This window comes from Erythrolamprus reginae, chromosome 7 (assembly GCF_031021105.1).
Source record: "Erythrolamprus reginae isolate rEryReg1 chromosome 7, rEryReg1.hap1, whole genome shotgun sequence".
Taxonomy (NCBI): Eukaryota; Metazoa; Chordata; class Lepidosauria; order Squamata; family Dipsadidae; genus Erythrolamprus; species Erythrolamprus reginae.
In genome coordinates this window covers 78941049-78959282 of record NC_091956.1, presented here as the reverse complement: position 1 = coordinate 78959282, position 18234 = coordinate 78941049, and the positions used below count along the sequence as shown (strand labels likewise).

General features: G+C 39.0%; 1 protein-coding gene across 4 annotated transcripts in view; it reads right to left on the bottom strand.

Moving 5' to 3' along the window:
• CENPE (centromere protein E) overlaps positions 1-18234 on the bottom strand; it is an 80932-nt gene that overhangs the window by 28876 nt on the left and 33822 nt on the right. The window contains exons 22-39 of one of the 4 annotated variants that reach the window (XM_070757935.1): positions 17625-17852; positions 15227-15478; positions 14888-15121; positions 14566-14799; positions 14228-14446; positions 13911-14144; positions 13572-13805; positions 13234-13467; positions 12893-13126; positions 12427-12804; positions 12184-12321; positions 11569-11727; positions 8845-9003; positions 8287-8445; positions 7725-7883; positions 5427-5732; positions 4173-4310; positions 3128-3286 (exon numbers count right to left, since the gene is read on the bottom strand). In XM_070757935.1, the coding sequence (XP_070614036.1) occupies positions 3128-3286; positions 4173-4310; positions 5427-5732; positions 7725-7883; positions 8287-8445; positions 8845-9003; positions 11569-11727; positions 12184-12321; positions 12427-12804; positions 12893-13126; positions 13234-13467; positions 13572-13805; positions 13911-14144; positions 14228-14446; positions 14566-14799; positions 14888-15121; positions 15227-15478; positions 17625-17852 (3858 nt within the window). The remainder of the gene's footprint in view (positions 1-3127; positions 3287-4172; positions 4311-5426; positions 5733-7724; positions 7884-8286; positions 8446-8844; positions 9004-11568; positions 11728-12183; positions 12322-12426; positions 12805-12892; positions 13127-13233; positions 13468-13571; positions 13806-13910; positions 14145-14227; positions 14447-14565; positions 14800-14887; positions 15122-15226; positions 15479-17624; positions 17853-18234) is intronic. The other 3 variants (XM_070757937.1, XM_070757938.1, XM_070757939.1) reach the window with 3 other exon arrangements.

The window sequence follows — 18234 nt, the reverse complement described above, 5'->3', positions numbered from 1 at the left end:
AGAAGCTAAGAAATTTTAGAAACGTAGAAACATAGCCATTTCTATTACAACAAACCTATCTGATCAGCAAAACCCAAAATCAAAGTTTTATTTTTTGCCCATTTCAAGTACAAAACCAAAAAGCGGTTTCCAAATAGAACCAAAATTAATTGTATTCATTTCTTTATTCAAAGGAGTCTATTTAGCTATCTCTGCCAATTCCATCCATTTTTTTTGCAGCCATTTGTCCATTGCAGGAATCCAAGTGTCTTTCCATTTTTAGACTTCTATTAAGTATCCTATTTATTATTTATTTATTTATTAGAAACATAGAAGACTGACGGCAGAAAAAGACCTCATGGTCCATCTAGTCTGCCCTTATACTATTTTCTGTATTTTATCCTAGGATGGATCTATGTTTATCCCAGGCATGTTTAAATTCAGTTACTGTGGATTTATCAACCACGTCTGCTGGAAGTTTGTTCCAAGGATCTACTACTCTTTCAGTCAAATAATAATTTCTCATGTTGCTTTTGATCTTTCCCCCAACTAACTTCAGATTGTGTCCCCTTGTTCTTGTGTTCACTTTCCTATTAAAAACCCTTCCCTCCTGAACTTTATTTAGCCCTTAAACATATTTAAATGTTTCGATCATGTCCCCCCTTTTCCTTCTGTCCTCCAGACTATACAGATTGAGTTCATGAAGTCTTTCCTGATACGTTTTATGCTTAAGACCTTCCATCATTCTTGTAGCCCGTCTTTGGACCCGTTCAATTTTGTCAATATCTTTTTGTAGGTGAGGTCTCCAGAACTGAACACAGTACAGTGGAACCCCGACATAAGAGCTGCTCTACTTAAGAGCAACTCGAGATAAGAGCTGGGAGGGGAGAGATATTTTTGTTCTACTTACAAGCCCAAATTCGAGATACAAGCGCCAAGGAGCTGTCTCCTGAAGCCAAACGCTAACTTCCGCGTTCGGCTTCAGGAGACAGCTGCGAAGCGGCGCGCGTGTTTTAAAAGGTTGCAGCCGGCCTGGGGGGCTCGGGGGGGTGCTTGCAGCTTTCTTTCTTGCTCTTTTTCTTTCTCTCTTTTACCTTCCCTTCTATTTCTTCTTTTCTTTCTCCTTCCCACCTTCTTCCCTCCCTCCCTCCCTTCACTCATTCCTCTCTTACTCTCCCCTTTCATAAGTTTCCTTGCTTCCTTCCTCTGTTCCTGTCCCTTCCCCCTTTCTTTTTCTTTCTTTCTTGCTCTTTTTCTTTCTCTCTTTTACCTTCCCTTCCTCTATTTCTTCTTTTCTTTCTCCTTCCCACCTTCTTCCCTCCCTCCCTTCACTCATTCCTCTCTTACTCTCCCCTTTCATAAGTTTCCTTGCTTCCTTCCTCTGTTCCTGTCCCTTCCCCCTTTCTTTCTTTCTTTCTTTCTTTCTTTCTTGCTCTTTTTCTTTCTCTCTTTTACCTTCCATTCCTCTATTTCTTCTTTTCTTTCTCCTTCCCACCTTCTTCCCTCCCTCCCTCCCTTCACTCATTCCTCTCTTACTCTCCCCTTTCATAAGTTTCCTTGCTTCCTTCCTCTGTTCCTGTCCCTTCCCTCTTTCCTTCCTTCCTTCCCACCCTCCGTCCATTCATTCACCCATTCCTCTCTTGATCGCTTAAAGCCGGTCCCTGGTGCAAAAAGGGTTGGGGACCTCTGTCCTACAGGATTGGGTGGCAGAGAAGTTGAACATACGTAAATTTAAAAGTTTAAGAAAGTTTACAAGTTAAGTGAAAGAAACTTCATTATTCATTTATATGTACATGTACATTTCTTCATTAAAAACATGTCTTTCTGCATAATTTAGACTAACTTTGTGAGTTTTTTGAGGGCTGGAACCAATTAAAATTATTTACATTAATTCCTATGGGGAAAAGTCGTTCGAGATAAGAGCTGCTCGACTTAAGAGCCCAGGTCCGGAATGAATTAAACTCGTATCTCGAGGTACCACTGTATTCCAAATACGGTCTCACCAGCACTCTATATAGCGGGATCATAATCTCCCTCTTCCTGCTTGTTATACCTCTAGCTATGCAGCCAAGCATCCTACTTGCTTTTCCTACCGCTTGACTGCACTGTTCACCCATTTTGAGACTGTCAGAAATCACTACCCCTAAATCCTTTTGCTAACACAGAACTGCCAATACAATACTCAGATTGAGGATTCCTTTTCCCCAAGTGCATTATTTTACATTTGGAAACATTAAACTGCAGTTTCCATTGCTTTGACCATTTATCTAGTAAAGCTAAATCATTTACCATATTACATTTTGGAAAGAGATTCAGCATTGGATACAGAAGATTATGAAAAGCACTAATGAATTTAAACCAGAAATATTCCTATTAGGTATTTTACTAAAGAAGAAATATATTTGATTATACATACTTTAACAGCATCTAGAATAGCATATGCAAAAAATTGGAAGCTAAATAAAATTCCAGACGAAAGAGAAATATTACGTAAGATTTTAGATTGTGCTGACATGAATAGGCTTATTTTAAAACTTAAAGATAAAGAGGAGTGTGATTACTGTAAGATCTGGGGAAAGTTTTATGAATGGTTGGAAACTAAAAATAATTCAGAAGTATTTTCTTTTAATTACTTTTGAAGAAAAACATGATGATTTAATTTTAATCTATTAAAGACCCAGATGATGAAATAAGGATTGGTGGCAGCATTGAGTAAGGAGTTAACACAGATATTAATTTAGATATTGAGTTAAGCGGTTAAGATATTTATGTTTTATTATAAATAGAAAAAGGGAATACAAGGGACTAGATTTCATAATATCATTATCTGTAGATTAAATATATCTCATGTGTAGTTAATTTTAATTAACTTAGCAAAGAAGAGGATAAAATGTACATATTGAAAGTATCATTAGCATTTTTCTCTCTGAATGTTTAACGTATCAAAGAAATATCATTAATTATTATTTTAAGCATTGATTCTGTGTTTTTTATTGCTCATATTGTTTTATTGTATGTTGGAAGAAAAGTAAAGAAAAATTTTATAACACCCCCCCCAAAAAAGAATATGTGCTGTATAAATTAACAAAATAGTTCTTTTTTAATCTGTCCAGGCTTCATTAAAAAAAACCCACTGTAATTTGCTTACTTTTTCTTTCAGGTGCTTTATCTCTTCTTTAATCTCCTCTTCAAATTTCTGAAACATTTGCTGTTTCTCAAGAACCAAATTCTTCTGGGTGTTTACTTCATCTTCTTGTGATTTTACATGCATCAACAATTTTTCCAATTCAAGTTGACTATCCTCATTCTGTATGTGTGTGAATGGAGAAAGAGAGAGAGAGAGAGAGAGAGAGAGAGGAAGTGAAGGAGAGAGGGAAAGAGAGAAAGAAAGAAAGAAAGAGAGAGATCATGTCATGAGATATAAATATTGCAATTTCCTTGTGTATAAAGCAAAGAAATACAGTGGTACCTCAAGATACGAACCCCTCGTCTTACGAACAACTCAAGATACGAACCCGGGGTTCAGAAAAAATTTGCCTCTTCTTACGAACTTTTTTCGTGATACGAACGCCAAACCCGAACTTCCGGGTTTGGCGTTCGGAGGATGCTGGGAAGCCCCCCAGCCCGGCTGTCACCTTTTAAAACAGCCGCGCGGCTTTCCAGCAGCCTCCGAACGCCAAACCCGGAAGTTCGGGTTTGGCGTTCGTATCACGAAAAAAGTTCGTAAGAAGAGGCAATTTTTTTCTGAACCGTTCGGAGGCTGCTGGGAAGCCGCGCGGCTGTTTTAAAAGGTGACAGCCGGGCGGCGGGGCTTTCCAGCAGCCTCCAAACGCCAAACGCGGAAGTTTGGGTTTGGCGTTCGGCTTCGGGAGACGGCTGGGAAGCCGCGCGGCTGTTTTAAAAGGTCACAGCTGGGTGGCAGCGTTGTTTTTTTTTGGTTGCACGGATTAATTGACTTTACATTGTTTCCTATGGGAAACAATGTTTCGTCTTACGAACCTTTCGTCTTACGAACCTCCCCCTGGAACCAATTAGGTTCGTAAGACGAGGTATGACTGTATAAAGAGTTTGTACAATTGTGATTCCACCAATTATTTTAGCTTAAATAAAAAATATTGACCAGGGGATGAGGGAGTTTAAAACAGCAGGCACTTTTAGTATTAAAATATTGTTAAAAATGGCAACATTCCTACCTTTTTCTTCAGCTCCTCGTGAATTTTCAAAGTCTGAAAATCTGCAGTTACAATTTTTTCTTTTAGTTCTTTTACCATTTTCTCACGTTCTCTGAGAGAATTATTAGCCTCGTTCAGTTCTTGCTGCAGTTTCAAATTCTTTAACAACAACCACAAACAACAAAATAGTCACAAGCAATCCAGTTGACCACCACATTTCAACTCAACCCAGACAAGACAACACAACTCAACCCAGACAAGATGGAGTGGCTGTGGGTCTTGCCTCCCAAGGACAATCCCATCTGTCTGTCCATTACCCTGGGGGGGGGGGGAACTACTGACCCCCTCAGAGAGGGTTCGCAACTTGGGCGTCCTCCTCGATCCACAGCTGACATTGGAACATCATCTTTCGGTTGTGGCGAGGAGGGCGTTTGCCCAGGTTCGCCTGGTGCACCAGTTGCGGCCCTATTTGGACAGGAAGTCACTGCTCACAGTCGCTCATGCCCTCATCACCTCGAGGTTCGATTACTGCAACGCTCTCTACATGGGGCTACCTTTGAAAAGTGTTCGGAAACTTCAGATCGTGCAGAACGCAGCTGCGAGAGCCATCGTGGGGCTTCCAAGATTCGCCCATGTTTCCTCAACATTCCGTGGCTTGCATTGGCTGCCGATCAGTTTCCGGTCACAATTCAAAGTGTTGGTCATGCCCTTTAAAGCCCTACATGGCTTCGGACCAGACTACCTCCGGAACTGCCTGCTACCGCACGAATCCCAACGACCGATAAGGTCCCACAGAGTTGGCCTTCTCCGGGTCCCGTCGACTAAACAATTTCGTTTGGCGGGCCCCAGGGGAAGAACTTTCTCTTTGGCGGCCCCGGCCCTCTGGAACCAACTCTCTGGAGATTAGAATTGCCCCCACCCTCCCTGTCTTTCGTAAACTACTCAAGACTTATTTATGCCGCCAGGTATGGGGGAGTTGAGATATTCCTTCCCCCTAGGCCACAACAAGTTATGCATGGTATGTTTGGTTTTATAATAAGAGTTTTTAGTTGTTTTATTATTGGATTGTTACATGCTGTTTTTATCACTGTTGTTAGCCGCCCCGAGTCTACGGACAGGGGCCGCATACAAATCCAATAAATTATTATTATTATTATTTAAAAAAAAATATTAATCCAATAAAAAGGTTTTCCCTGAAAAGTGGCAACAAATTAACTTTTTCTTTAAACAAGATGGTGGCAAATAAATTGAATGAATGAATGAATGAATTCTTACCACTGGAATAAGCCTATCTATATTCCCACTCAGATGATGGACAGTTTGAATCATGCTCTCCTTCTGGGTTCGAAGAGCCTCCATTTCAGTTCTCAGATGTTCTTTTTCTTGGCTGATGGTTTTTTCAGTGCTCTGAAGCTTCTCAACCAGTTCAGTTTTTTCCCTCCGCAGGGCTTCCATTTGGGACTCAGAGATACTTTCCAGATGTTTTACCTCCTTCAAGTTCTCTGCTTTCTGCTGATTCTCCTCTTCTTTCAGTCCGAGTAGTTGCTGCAGCTCGAAGGAATTGATTTCTAGGTGTTGGATCTGAAACGTAATTTGGGTGGAGAAGAATTGGGCTATTTACTCCCGATTAGAAACATAGAAGTCTGATGGCAGAAAAAGACCTCCCGGTCCATCTAGTCTGCCCTTATACTATTTTCTGTATAATGGATATATGTTTATTCCAGGCACGTTTAAATTCAGTGACTGTGGATTTATCTACCACGTCTGCTGGAAGTTTGTTCCAAGGATCTACTACTCTTTCAGTAAAATAATATTTTCTCATGTTGCTTTTGATCTTTCCCCCAACTAACTTCAGATTGTGTCCCCTTGTTCTTCTGTTCACTTTCCTATTAAAAACACTTCCCTCCTGGACCTTATTTAACCCCTTAATATATTTAAATGTTTCGATCATGTCCCCCCTTTTCCTTCTGTCCTCCAGACTATACAGATTGAGTTCATGAAGTCTTTCCTGATACGTTTTATGCTTAAGACCTTCCACCATTCTTGTAGCCCGTCTTTGGACCCGTTCAATTTTGTCAATATCTTTTTGTAGGTGAGGTCTCCAGAACTGAACACAGTATTCCAAGTCCAAAATGTCTGATAACTTAGAAATACCGGAAGAAAGGCACCAAGAGTGCAAAACAGAGGTATTTTTAAAAAATAATCAATATCCAGAGGTAACATTTTTATCTGCATAAGGTTTACAGGAGACAGGTTGATGATGGGATGGGATAACGTCACACTGTAGGTATCAGGATATTTCTCCCCTCCATGTAGTGTTCCCTCACTTTTCGCAGGGGATGCGTTCCGAGACCGCCCGCGAAAGTCGAATTTCCGCGAAGTAGAGATGCGGAAGTAAATACACTATTTTTGGCTATGGACAGTATCACAAGCCTCCCCTTAACACTTTAAACCCCTAAATTGCAATTTCCCATTCCCTTAGCAACCATTTAGATTATTGCTCACCCTGTTTATTTATTAAAGTTTATTAAAAAAAAATTTATTAAAAGCAGACGAAAGTTGGGCGAAGACATATGACGTCATCGGGTGGGAAAAACCGTGGTATAGAGAAAAAACCCGCGAAGTATTTTTTAATTAATATTTTTGAAAAATCGTGGCATAGACTTTTCGTGAAGTTCGAACCCGCAAAAATCGAGGGAACACTGTACATTGTAGGGTTAATTAGAAGGCATTAAGTTGGAGGTTTCTCCCTTTAAAAAATTCCAAGAATTTAATTCATTCTTCTCTTAGGTATGGCAAATAAGAGGATTTAGGCACTATGATGGTTCATGTCCAAATGATCCTCCCTGCAAAATTGAACCAGAGTTACTGATGCTCCTCTTTGTCTACTTAAAGTTGAAAGGAGAGGCATTTAGAAAGTTAAATCTAAGTGATGCACCATAACATTTATGGAAAGAAAAATGAACAGGAGCTGGCCAAGCCATGGTGCTTCCAGGTTATAAATGACTTTGGCAGCAGAATTTTCAGTACAGATCAAACTGAAAATTGGCCAGTTGAATCAGGACAAAATTTAAATTTATTTATTAAAGATTTAATTTAATCTAATTTATGACGACTTTGGGTGGCTTACAGAAATAAAACTCCAAATATGAAACACAATAAATTGCCCCCTCCCTAAATTTTAATTTATTTTATATATTTTGAAAGAAAAAAAAATCAAACTTCAACGTATGTGAAAGAATCAGGGTGAATTAAAGCAAAGATAACATGCTCATCTTCTGGTAATTTGGAAAAATGCTCAATTCCTCTATTAATTTGGTTAATTACATTTTCAAAGCTATCACAATTACAACTGATAATCAATTCTACTTTCCAAATATGTTCTGTGCAATTTTGGCAAAAGAGTTCCTTTTCATCTATACTATCCTGAATTTTTAAAATTAGAGGCTTTTAGAAATAATTTGAACTATAAAAGGGACATACTGTCAAAAGAACCCTTGAGCTTATTTTAAAAAATCATTTTGAATTTTTAGGCCATATTTATGAACACCACTCTAATTGTCATTTATTCACCTTTTCTTTTAACTTTTTTGTTTCTTCTTTAAATTCCTCTTCAAGTTTCTGAAACATCTGTTGTTTCTCAAGAACTAAATTCTTCTGTGTATTAACCTCATCTTCTTGTACTTTTACATATGCTAACAATTTCTCCAGTTCTAATTCAGTATTCTCACCCTAAAATACATACGTGAAAAAGAAAAAAACTCATTACATCATGAAATAAAATCTGTTGGCACATCCGTTTCTATTATGCAATTCAAGAAAACATCAAGAGTTTCTATAACTGTGAACATTAGCATAATCGTGAACTTTAAAATAAAAATTATTGACTAGGGCACTGCAGAACTTTAAACTGATAATCAAGTCTACTTTCTGAATACGTATATTCTGTGTAATTTTGATAAAATAATTCCTTTTCATCCATAGTACCTTGAATTTTTAAAATTAGAGGCTTTTAGAAATAATTTGAAATATAGAAGGGACATACTGTCAAAAGAACCCTTAAGCTGACTTTAAAAAATCATTTTGAATTTTTAGGCCATATTTATGAACATCACTCTACTTGTCATTTATTCACCTTTTCTTTTAACTTTTTTGTTTCTTCTTTAAATTCTTCTTCAAGTTTCTGAAACATTTGTTGTTTCTCAAGAACTAAATTCTTCTGTGTATTAACCTCATCTTCTTGTAGTTTTACATATGCTAACAATTTCTCCAGTTCTAATTGAGTGTCCTCACCCTAAAATACATATGTGAAAAAGAAAAAAACTCATTACACCATGAAATAAAATCTGTCGGCACATCAGTTTCTATTACGCAATTCAAGAAAACATCAAGAGTTTCTATAACTGTGAACATTAGCATAATCGAGAACTTTAAAATAAAAATTATTGACTAGGGCACTACAGAACTTTAAACTGATAATCAATTCTACTTTCTAAATATGTTCTGTGCAATTTTGGCAAAAGAGTTCCTTTTCATCTATACTACCTTGAATTTTTAAAATTAGAGGCTTTTAGAAATAATTTGAACTATAAAAGGGACATACTGTCAAAAGAACCCTTGGGCTTATTTTAAAAAATCATTTTGAATTTTTAGGCCATATTTATGAACATCACTCTACTTGTCATCTATTCACCTTTTCTTTTAACTTTTTTGTTTCTTCTTTAAATTCTTCTTCTATTTTCTGAAACATTTGTTGTTTCTCAAGAACTAAATTCTTCTGTGTATTAACCTCATCTTCTTGTAGTTTTACATATGCGAACAATTTCTCCAGTTCTAATTGAGTACCCTCACCCTAAAAAACGTATGTGAAAAAGAAAAAAACTCATTACACCATGAAATAAAATCTGTCGGCACATCAGTTTCTATTATGCAATTCAAGAAAACATCAGGAGGTTCTATAACTATGAACATTAGCATAATAGTGAACTTTAAAATAAAATTATTGTCTAGGGCACTGCAGAACTTTAAACTGATAATCAATTCTACTTTCTAAATATGTTCTGTGCAATTTTGGCAAAAGAGTTCCTTTTCATCTATACTATCTTTAACATTTAAATATGTTAAAGGGTTAAATAGGGTTCAGGAGGGAAGTGTTTTTAACAGGAAAGTGAACACAAGAACAAGGGGACACAATCTAAAGTTAGTTGGGGGAAAGATCAAAAGCAACGTGAAGAAAATATTATTTCACTGAAAGAGTAGTAGATCCTTGGAACAAACTTCCAGCAGACGTGGTTGATAAATCCACAGTAACCGAATTTAAACATGCCTGGGATAAACATATATCCATTGTAAGATAAAATACAGGAAATAGTATAAGGGCAGACTAGATGGACCATGAGGTCTTTTTCTGCCGTCAGTCTTCTATGCTTCTATGTTTCTATCTTGAATTTTTAAAATTAGAGGCTTTTAGAAATAATTTGAACTATAAAAGGGACATACTGTCAAAAGAACCCTTGGGCTTATTTAAAAAATCATTTTGAATTTTTAGGCCATATTTATGAACATCACTCTACTTGTCATTTATTCACCTTTTCTTTTAACTTTTTTGTTTCTTCTTTAAATTCCTCTTCAAGTTTCTGAAACATTTGTTCTTTCTCAAGAACTAAATTCTTCTGTGTATTAACCTCATCTTCTTACATAGAAACATAGAAGACTGACGGCAGAAAAAGACCTCTTGGTCCATCTAGTCTGCCCTTTTACTATTTCCTGTATTTTATCTTAGGATGGATATATGTTTATCCCAGGCATGTTTAAATTCAGTTACTGTGGATTTAGCAACCACGTCTGCTGGAAGTTTGTTCTTGTAGTTTTACATATGCTAACAATTTTTCCAGTTCTAATTCAGTATCCTCACCCTAAAATACATATGTGAAAAAGAAAAAAACTCATTACATTATGAAATAAAATCTGTCGGCACATCCGTTTCTATTATGCAATTCAAGAAAACATCAAGAGTTTCTATAACTGTGAACAATAATGAAACAACATGTAACAAATCTAATATTTAAAATTATTTTAAAAACCCTTATTTAAAAAACCAAACATACACACAAGCATACCATGCATAAATTGTATAGCCCTAGGTGGAAGGGAATATCTCAGTTCCCCCATGCCTGATGACAAAGGTGAGTTTTAAGTAGCTTACGAAAGGCGAGGAGGGTGGGGGGCAATTCTGATCTCTGGGGGGAGTTGGTTCCAGAGGGTTGGGGCCGCCACAGAGAAGGCTCTTGCCCTGGGTCCCGTCAAATGACATTGTTTAGTCGACAGGACCCTGGGGAGACCAACTCTGTGGGACCTAACTGGTCGCTGGGATTCGTGTGGCAGAAGGCGGTCCCGGAGATATTGTATGTTGTTGGTGGCTATTGCGGTTAGTTTTGCTGATGCTTGCTATTGCTCTGTGCTAAATATTGCTGTTTGCTAAGATATTGCTGTGTGATAAATATTGGTCTATGTATTATACTTATGGTATTGTTTGGAAATGTGTGAGAATATTATTAGTTAGCTGCTGCATGTATAGAACTGTATATTCTGATATCTGGTTTGTATATGATTGCTTGACTTGGATATGCATGTAGTCGACTGTTTACTGATTAATCTATTGTATACATTGTAAATAATATTTATTCTCTACTTATTAGTCTGGGTTATTGGTTGAACAACCACCACTGCCACATATGCTGCAGAATGCAGCTGCGAGAGCAATCATGGGCTTTCCTAAATATGCCCATGTCACACCAACACTCCGCAGTCTGCATTGGTTGCCGATCAGTTTCCGGTCACAATTCAAAGTGTTGGTTATGACCTTTAAAGCCCTTCATGGCATCGGACCAGGGTATCTCCGAGACCGCCTTCTGCCGCACGAATCCCAGCGGCCAGTTAGGTCCCACAGAGTGGGTCTTCTCCGGGTCCCGTCAACGAAACAATGCCACTTGGCGGGACCCAGGAGAAGAGCCTTCTCTGTGGCGGCCCCGGCCCTCTGGAACCAACTCCCCCCAGAGATTAGAACTGCCCCTACCCTCCTTGCCTTTCGTAAGCTACTCAAAACCCACCTCTGCCGCCAGGCATGGGGGAATTAAGACTTCTTCTCCCCCTAGGCTGATACAACTGTATGTATGGTATGTTTGTACGTATGCTGGTTTTATACATTAAGGGGTTTTAAGTTAGTTTTTAGTATTGGATTTTTACTGTATATTGTTCATGTGTATTGTTCATGACTGTTGTTAGCCGCCCCGAGTTTTCGGAGAGGGGCGGCATATAAATCCAATAAATTGAATTGAATTGAATTCTAAGTTTAGGATTCTAATGTTGGTTATAAGCCCAGTGCGGAATGCTAACAATTCTATTGTCATCTATTCACCTTTTCTTTTAGTTTTTTTGTTTCTTCTTTAAATTCTTCTTCAAGTTTCTGAAACCTCTGTTCTTTCTCAAGGACCAGATTCTTCTGTGTATTAACTTCATCTTCTTGCAATTTTACATATGCAAACAATTTCTCCACTTCCAATTGAGTATCCTCAGCCTAAAATACATATTGCGAAAAAGAGAAAGAAAACCTCAATCACATCATGAAATCAAATCAGTTGGCACATCCGTTTCTATTATGCAATTCAAGAAAACATCAAGAGTTTCAATAACTGAACGTTACATTTTCTCTTGTAATAATCCTTCAGTTGTTGTCTCCTATGCATCACTCTACGCATGCGTGGATGTGTCATTAATTCTTGTTCAGAATCCAGGGATGATACAGATGATTGATCTCCTCCTGGGCTGTCTGCCAAACGCCCCTCTTCCCTGTCATTCAGCCAATACTTATTTTCCACCATAATTTGCAAATAAATTCATTAAAAATAAGATGTGATTTTTTTTTGGATGTCTGTTTTCAAAACTATTAAGGCTGAACAAAATTATTCTGGAACTTGGCCTTTAAACCTAATAAATAATAATAATTCTTTTAAAGTACCATACGTTTTCCTACCTTTTTCTTCAATTCCTCATGAATTTTTGAAGATGGAGAATCTATGGCTATGGTTTTTCCTTTCAGTTCTTCTACCATTTCCTTGTATTCTCTGAGAGAATTATTAGCTTCCCTCAATTGTTCCTGCAGTTCCAAATTCTTTTAACAAAAAAAATAAAGCCACATGAAATAAAACCACGTTTAAATTAAATACCAACCCAATAAAAAGTATCTCCCCAAAGGTGACAGCAATTGAATTCATACCGTTGGAACCAGCTCCTCTAGATGGTGGACAGTTTGAGTCATGGTATCCTTCTCAGCTTGAAGAACCTCTACTTTTGTTCTCAGATGTTCTTTTTCTTGGCTGATGTGTTTGAGGTCTTCTTCAGTGTTGTGAAGCTTATGAACCAGTTCGGCATTCTCCTTCTGCAGGACTTCCACTTGAGTCGTGGCATCCTTCTCAGCTTGAAGAACCTCTACTTTTGTTCTCAGATGTTCTTTTTCTTGGCGGATATCTTTGAGGTCTTCTTCAGTGTTGTGTAGCTTCTGAACCAGCTCAGCATTCTCCTTCTGCAGGACTTCCACTTGAGACTCAAGATGAATTTTTAACGGCTCCTTTAATTGTCCCTGCAGTTCCAAACTCTTTTAACAAAAAATAAAGCCATGTTTAAATTAAATACCAACCCAATAAAAAGTATCTCCCCAAAGGTGACAGCAATTGAATTCCTACCGTTGGAACCAGTTCCTCTAGATGGTGGACAGTTTGAGTCATGGCATCCTTCTCAGCTTGAAGAACCTCTACTTTTGTTCTAAGATGTTCTTTTTCTTGGCCAATGTGTTTGAGGTCTTCTTCAGTGTTGTGAAGCTTATGAACCAGCTCGGCATTCTCCTTCTGCAGGACTTCCACTTGAGACTCAAGATGAATTTTTAACTGCTCCTTTAATTGCCCCTGCAGTTCCAAATTCTTTTAACAAAAAAAATAAAGCCACATGAAATAAAACCACGTTTAAATGAAATACTAACCCAATAAAAAGTATCTCCCCCCAAAGGTGACAGCAATTGAATTCATACCGTTGGAACCATCTCCTCTAGATGGTGGAGAGTTTGAGTCATGGCATCCTTCTCAGCTTGAAGAACCTCTACTTTTGTTCTCAGATGTTCTTTTTCTTGGCGGATGTCTTTGAGGTCTTCTTCAGTGTTGTGAAGCTTTTGAATCAGCTCGGCATTCTCCTTCTGCAGGACTTCCACTTGAGACTCAAGATGAATTTTTAACTGCTCCTTTAATTGTCCCTGTAGTTCCAAATTCTTTAAACAAAAAAATAAAGCCACATGAAATAAAACCATGTTTAAAATAAATACCAACCCAATAAAAAGTATCTCCCCAAAGGTGACAGCAATTGAATTCATACCGTTGGAACCAGCTCCTCTAGATGGTGGACAGTTTGAGTCATGGTATCCTGCTCAGCTTGAAGAACCTCTACTTTTGTTCTCAGATGCTCTTTTTCTTGGCCGATGTATTTGAGGTCTTCTTCAGTGTTGTGTAGCTTCTGAACCAGTTCGGCATTCTCCTTCTGCAGGACTTCCACTTGAGACTCAAGATGAATTTTTAACTCCTCCTTTAATTGTTCCTGCAGTTCCAAATTCTTTTAACAAAAAATAAAGCCACATGAAATAAAGCCACTTTTAAATTAAATACCAACCCAATAAAAAGTATCTCCCCCCAAAGGTGACAGCAATTGAATTCATACCGTTGGAACCAGCTCCTTTAGATGGTGGACGGTTTGAGTCATGGTATCCTTCTCAGCTTGAAGAACTTCTACTTTTGTTCTCAGATGTTCTTTTTCTTGGCGGATGTATTTGAGGTCTTCTTCAGTGTTCTGAAGTTTCTGAACCAGCTCAGCATTCTCCTTCTGCAGGACTTCCACTTGACACTCAAGATGAATTTTTAACGGCTCCTTTAATTGGTCCTGCAGTTCCAAATTCTTTTAACAAAAAATAAAGCCACATTTAAATACCAACCCAATAAAAAGTATCTCCCCAAAGGTGACAGCAATTGAACTCATACCGTTGGAACCATCTCCTCTAGATGGTGGACAGTTTGAGTCATGGTATCTTTCTCAGCTTGAAGAACCTCTACTTTTGTTCTCAGATGTTCTTTTTCTTGGCCGATGTGTTTGAGGTCTACTTCAGTGTTGTGAAGCTTTTGAACCAGTTCGGCATTCTCCTTCTGCAGGACTTCAACTTGAGACTCAAGATGAATTTTTAACTGCTCCTTTAATTGTTCCTGCAGTTCCAAATTGTTTTAACAAAAAGATAAAGCCACATGAAATAAAGCCACGTTTAAATTAAATACCAACCCAATAAAAAGTATCTCCCCAAGGGTGACAGCAATTGAATTCATACCGTTGGAACCAGCTCCTCTAGATGGTGGACAGCTTGAGTCGTCGTATCTTTCTCAGCTTGAAGAACCTCTACTTTTGTTCTCAGATGTTCTTTTTCTTGGCGGATGTATTTGAGGTCTTCTTCAGTGTTGTGAAGCTTCTGAACCAGCTCGGCATTCTCCTTCTGCAGGACTTCCACTTGAGACTCAAGATGAATTTTTAACTGCTCCTTTAATTGTCCCTGCAGTTCCAAATTCTTTTAACAAAAAATAAAGCCACGTTTAAATTAAATACCAACCCAATAAAAAGTATCTCCCCAAGGGTGACAGCAATTGAATTCATACCGTTGGAACAAGCTCTTCTAGAGGGTGGACAGTTTGAGTCATGGTATCATTCTCAGCTTGAAGAACCTCTACTTTTGTTCTCAGATGTTCTTTTTCTTGGCCGATGTGTTTGAGGTCTTCTTCAGTGTTGTGAAGCTTATGAACCAGCTCGGCATTCTCCTTCTGCAGGACTTCCACTTGAGACTCAAGATGAATTTTTAACGTCTCCTTTAATTGTTCCTGCAGTTCCAAATTCTTTTAACAAAAAAAATAAAGCCACATGAAATAAAGCCACGTTTAAATTAAATACCAACCCAATAAAAAGTATCTCCCCAAGGGTGACAGCAATTGAATTCATACCGTTGGAACAAGCTCCTCTAGATGGTGGACAGTTTGAGTCATGGTATCATTCTCAGCTTGAAGAACCTCTACTTTTGTTCTCAGATGTTCTTTTTCTTGGCCGATGTGTTTGAGGTCTTCTTCAGTGTTGTGAAGCTTATGAACCAGCTCGGCATTCTCCTTCTGCAGGACTTCCACTTGAGACTCAAGATGAATTTTTAACTTCTCTGCATCGTCAACATTTTCTTCCTTCTGATTCATCTGGAGCGATTGCTGCAGGTTAAAGGACTTTTGTTTGTAATTGTTGGATTTGGGAATGAATGTTTATGAAAACGAACCTGTACACATTTCTGATTTTTAAATTTTCTATGAAAGGTAGGAAAGAAAGAATATGCCATGCTTTCAGAGAAGGGACTAGTAAGTTTTGGATAGTTAGAAGTAATTCGTGGCGTGGTGGTGCAGTGGTTAGAATGCAATATTGAGAGCTAACTCTGCCATCTGCCGGGGGTTCGATTCTGACCAGCTCAAGGTTGACTCAGCCTTCCATCCTTCCAAGGTCAGAAAAATGAGGACTTAAGATTGTTGGGGGGGAAATGTTGACTATGTAAACTGCTTAGAGAGGGTTGTAAAGCACCATGAAGCAATATAAAACTGCTATTGCTATAGCTATCTATAATCTTTAAATCAGACTAGTTGTGAAAAATGAACTGGCAATGCCACAGATGTCAGCACGCTTGAATTTCTTTTGTCCCAGTCTACAAGTTGTTCAACCTCCAAACATTTATTCAAACGAGAAAGTTTTGCATGGGATATGGCTACAGACACAATATTTTATCAAATTGTCTTATTAAAGTTTTCTAATATTTTCTTTGCTGTAATTATACCATTTCAATGTGCTTACTGTTTTTGGTACATTTTAATATAAAGTACAGTGATACCTTGTCTTACGAACCCCTCATCATACGAACCTTTCGAGATACCAACCCCGGGGTTTAAGATTTTTTTGCCTCTTCTTCCAAACTATTTTTACCTTATGAGTCCGCTGCCGGGATGCCCCGCCTCCGGACTTCCGTTGCCAGCCCGTTTTCGGGCTGGCGGGATTCCCCTGCAGCATCGTAAAATCTGGAGGTGGGGTTTCCCATGGAGGGGAGCCTCCAGGGAATCCCACCAGCGGGAAAATGGGCGCTTCGGCTGGCAAAAGGGGTGAATTTTGGGTTTGCACACAATAATTGCTTTTCCATTGATTTCTATGGGAAACATTGTTTCATCTTACAAACTTTTCACCTTACGAACCTCGTCATGGAAGCAATTAAGTTCATAAGACAAGGTATCACTGTATTTTATTAATGTTTGGGCATTTTGGTGTAGGCCTGATCTTATTTGTTACTAGTCAACAGACTCAAACTCAATCCTGATAAGACGGAGTGGCTGTGGGTTTTGCCTCCCAAGGATAATTCCATCTGTCCGTCCATCACCCTGGGGGGGGGAGGAATTATTGACCCCCTTGGAGAGGGTCCACAACTTGGGCATCCTCCTTGATCCACAGCTCACATTAGAGAAACATCTTTCAGCTGTGGCAAGGGGGGCGTTTGCCCAGGTTCGCCTGGTGCACCAGTTGCGGCCCTATTTGGACCAGGAGTCACTGCTCACAATCACTCATGCCCTCATCACCTTGAGGCTCGACTACTGTAACGCTCTCTACATGGGGCTACCTTTGAAGAGTGTTCGGAAACTTCAGATCGTGCAGAATGCAGCTGCGAGAGCAATCATGGGCTTTCCTAAATATGCCCATGTTACTCCAACACTCCGCAGTCTGCACTGGTTGCCGATCAGTTTCCGGTCACAATTCAAAGTGTTGTTCATCACCTATAAAGCCCTTCATGGCACCAGACCACGGTATCTACGAGACTGCCTTCTGCCGCACGAATCCCAGCGACCGGTTAGGTCCCACAGAGTGGGCCTTCTCCGGGTCCCATCAATTAAACAATGTCGATTGGCGGGACCCAGAGGAAGAGCCTTCTCTGTGGTGGCTCCGACCCTCTGGAATCAGCTCCCTCCAGATATTAGAACTGCCCCCACCCTCCTTGCCTTTCGTAAACTCCTTAAAACCCACCTCTGTCGTCAAGCGTGGAGGAACTGAAACACCTCCCCCTGCCTATGTAGTTTCCGTGTATGATATGACTGTATGTATGTTTTTTATATATTGGGGTTCCTTGTTTTTAGACTTTTTAAAATGTATTATTGTTATTTTAGAGTTTAACCATTAGATTTGTCCTTATATATTGTTTTTATCGTTGCTGTGAGCCGCCCCGAGTCTACGGACAGGGGTGGCATACAAATCTAATAAATAATAATAATAATAATAATAATAATAATAATAATAATAATAATAATAATGAATAAATTGATTGATATGTACCATTTGGTTGCCTTCTAGATACTGATTCTTTTCCTTTTCCAAATCTTCTATTTGGTGTTGCAACATCACTTTCTCTTGCTGGAGACTGGCAATCTGCTCCTTAATCAACTGCAGTTCATTGTTGACTTCTAGCACAATCTGGTTTGTATCTTCTTCATTCTGAGTTTTGTTTACCGAGACGTCTTTCAAGTCGCCCGTTAATTTCATATTCTGCAGTATTTGCAATATCTGCAACGAAAATATTGTTCTGTAAATTCTTTGGAGGAAACATGGGGCTACCTTTGAAAAGTGTTCGGAAACTTCAGATCGTGCAGAATGCAGCTGCGAGATCAATGCCCATGTTACACCAACACTCCACAGTCTGCATTGGTTGCCAATCAATTTCCGGTCACAATTCAAAGTGTTGGTTATGACCTATAAAGCCCTTCATGGCATCTCTGGGACCACCTTCTGCCGCACGAATCCCAGCGACGGGTTAGGTCCCACAGAGTTGGCCTTCTCTGGGTCCCATCGACTAAGCAATGTCGTTTGGTGGGACCCAGGAGAAGAGCCTTCTCTGTGGCGGCCCCGACCCTCTGGAACCAGCTCCCCCCAGATATCAGAGTTGCCC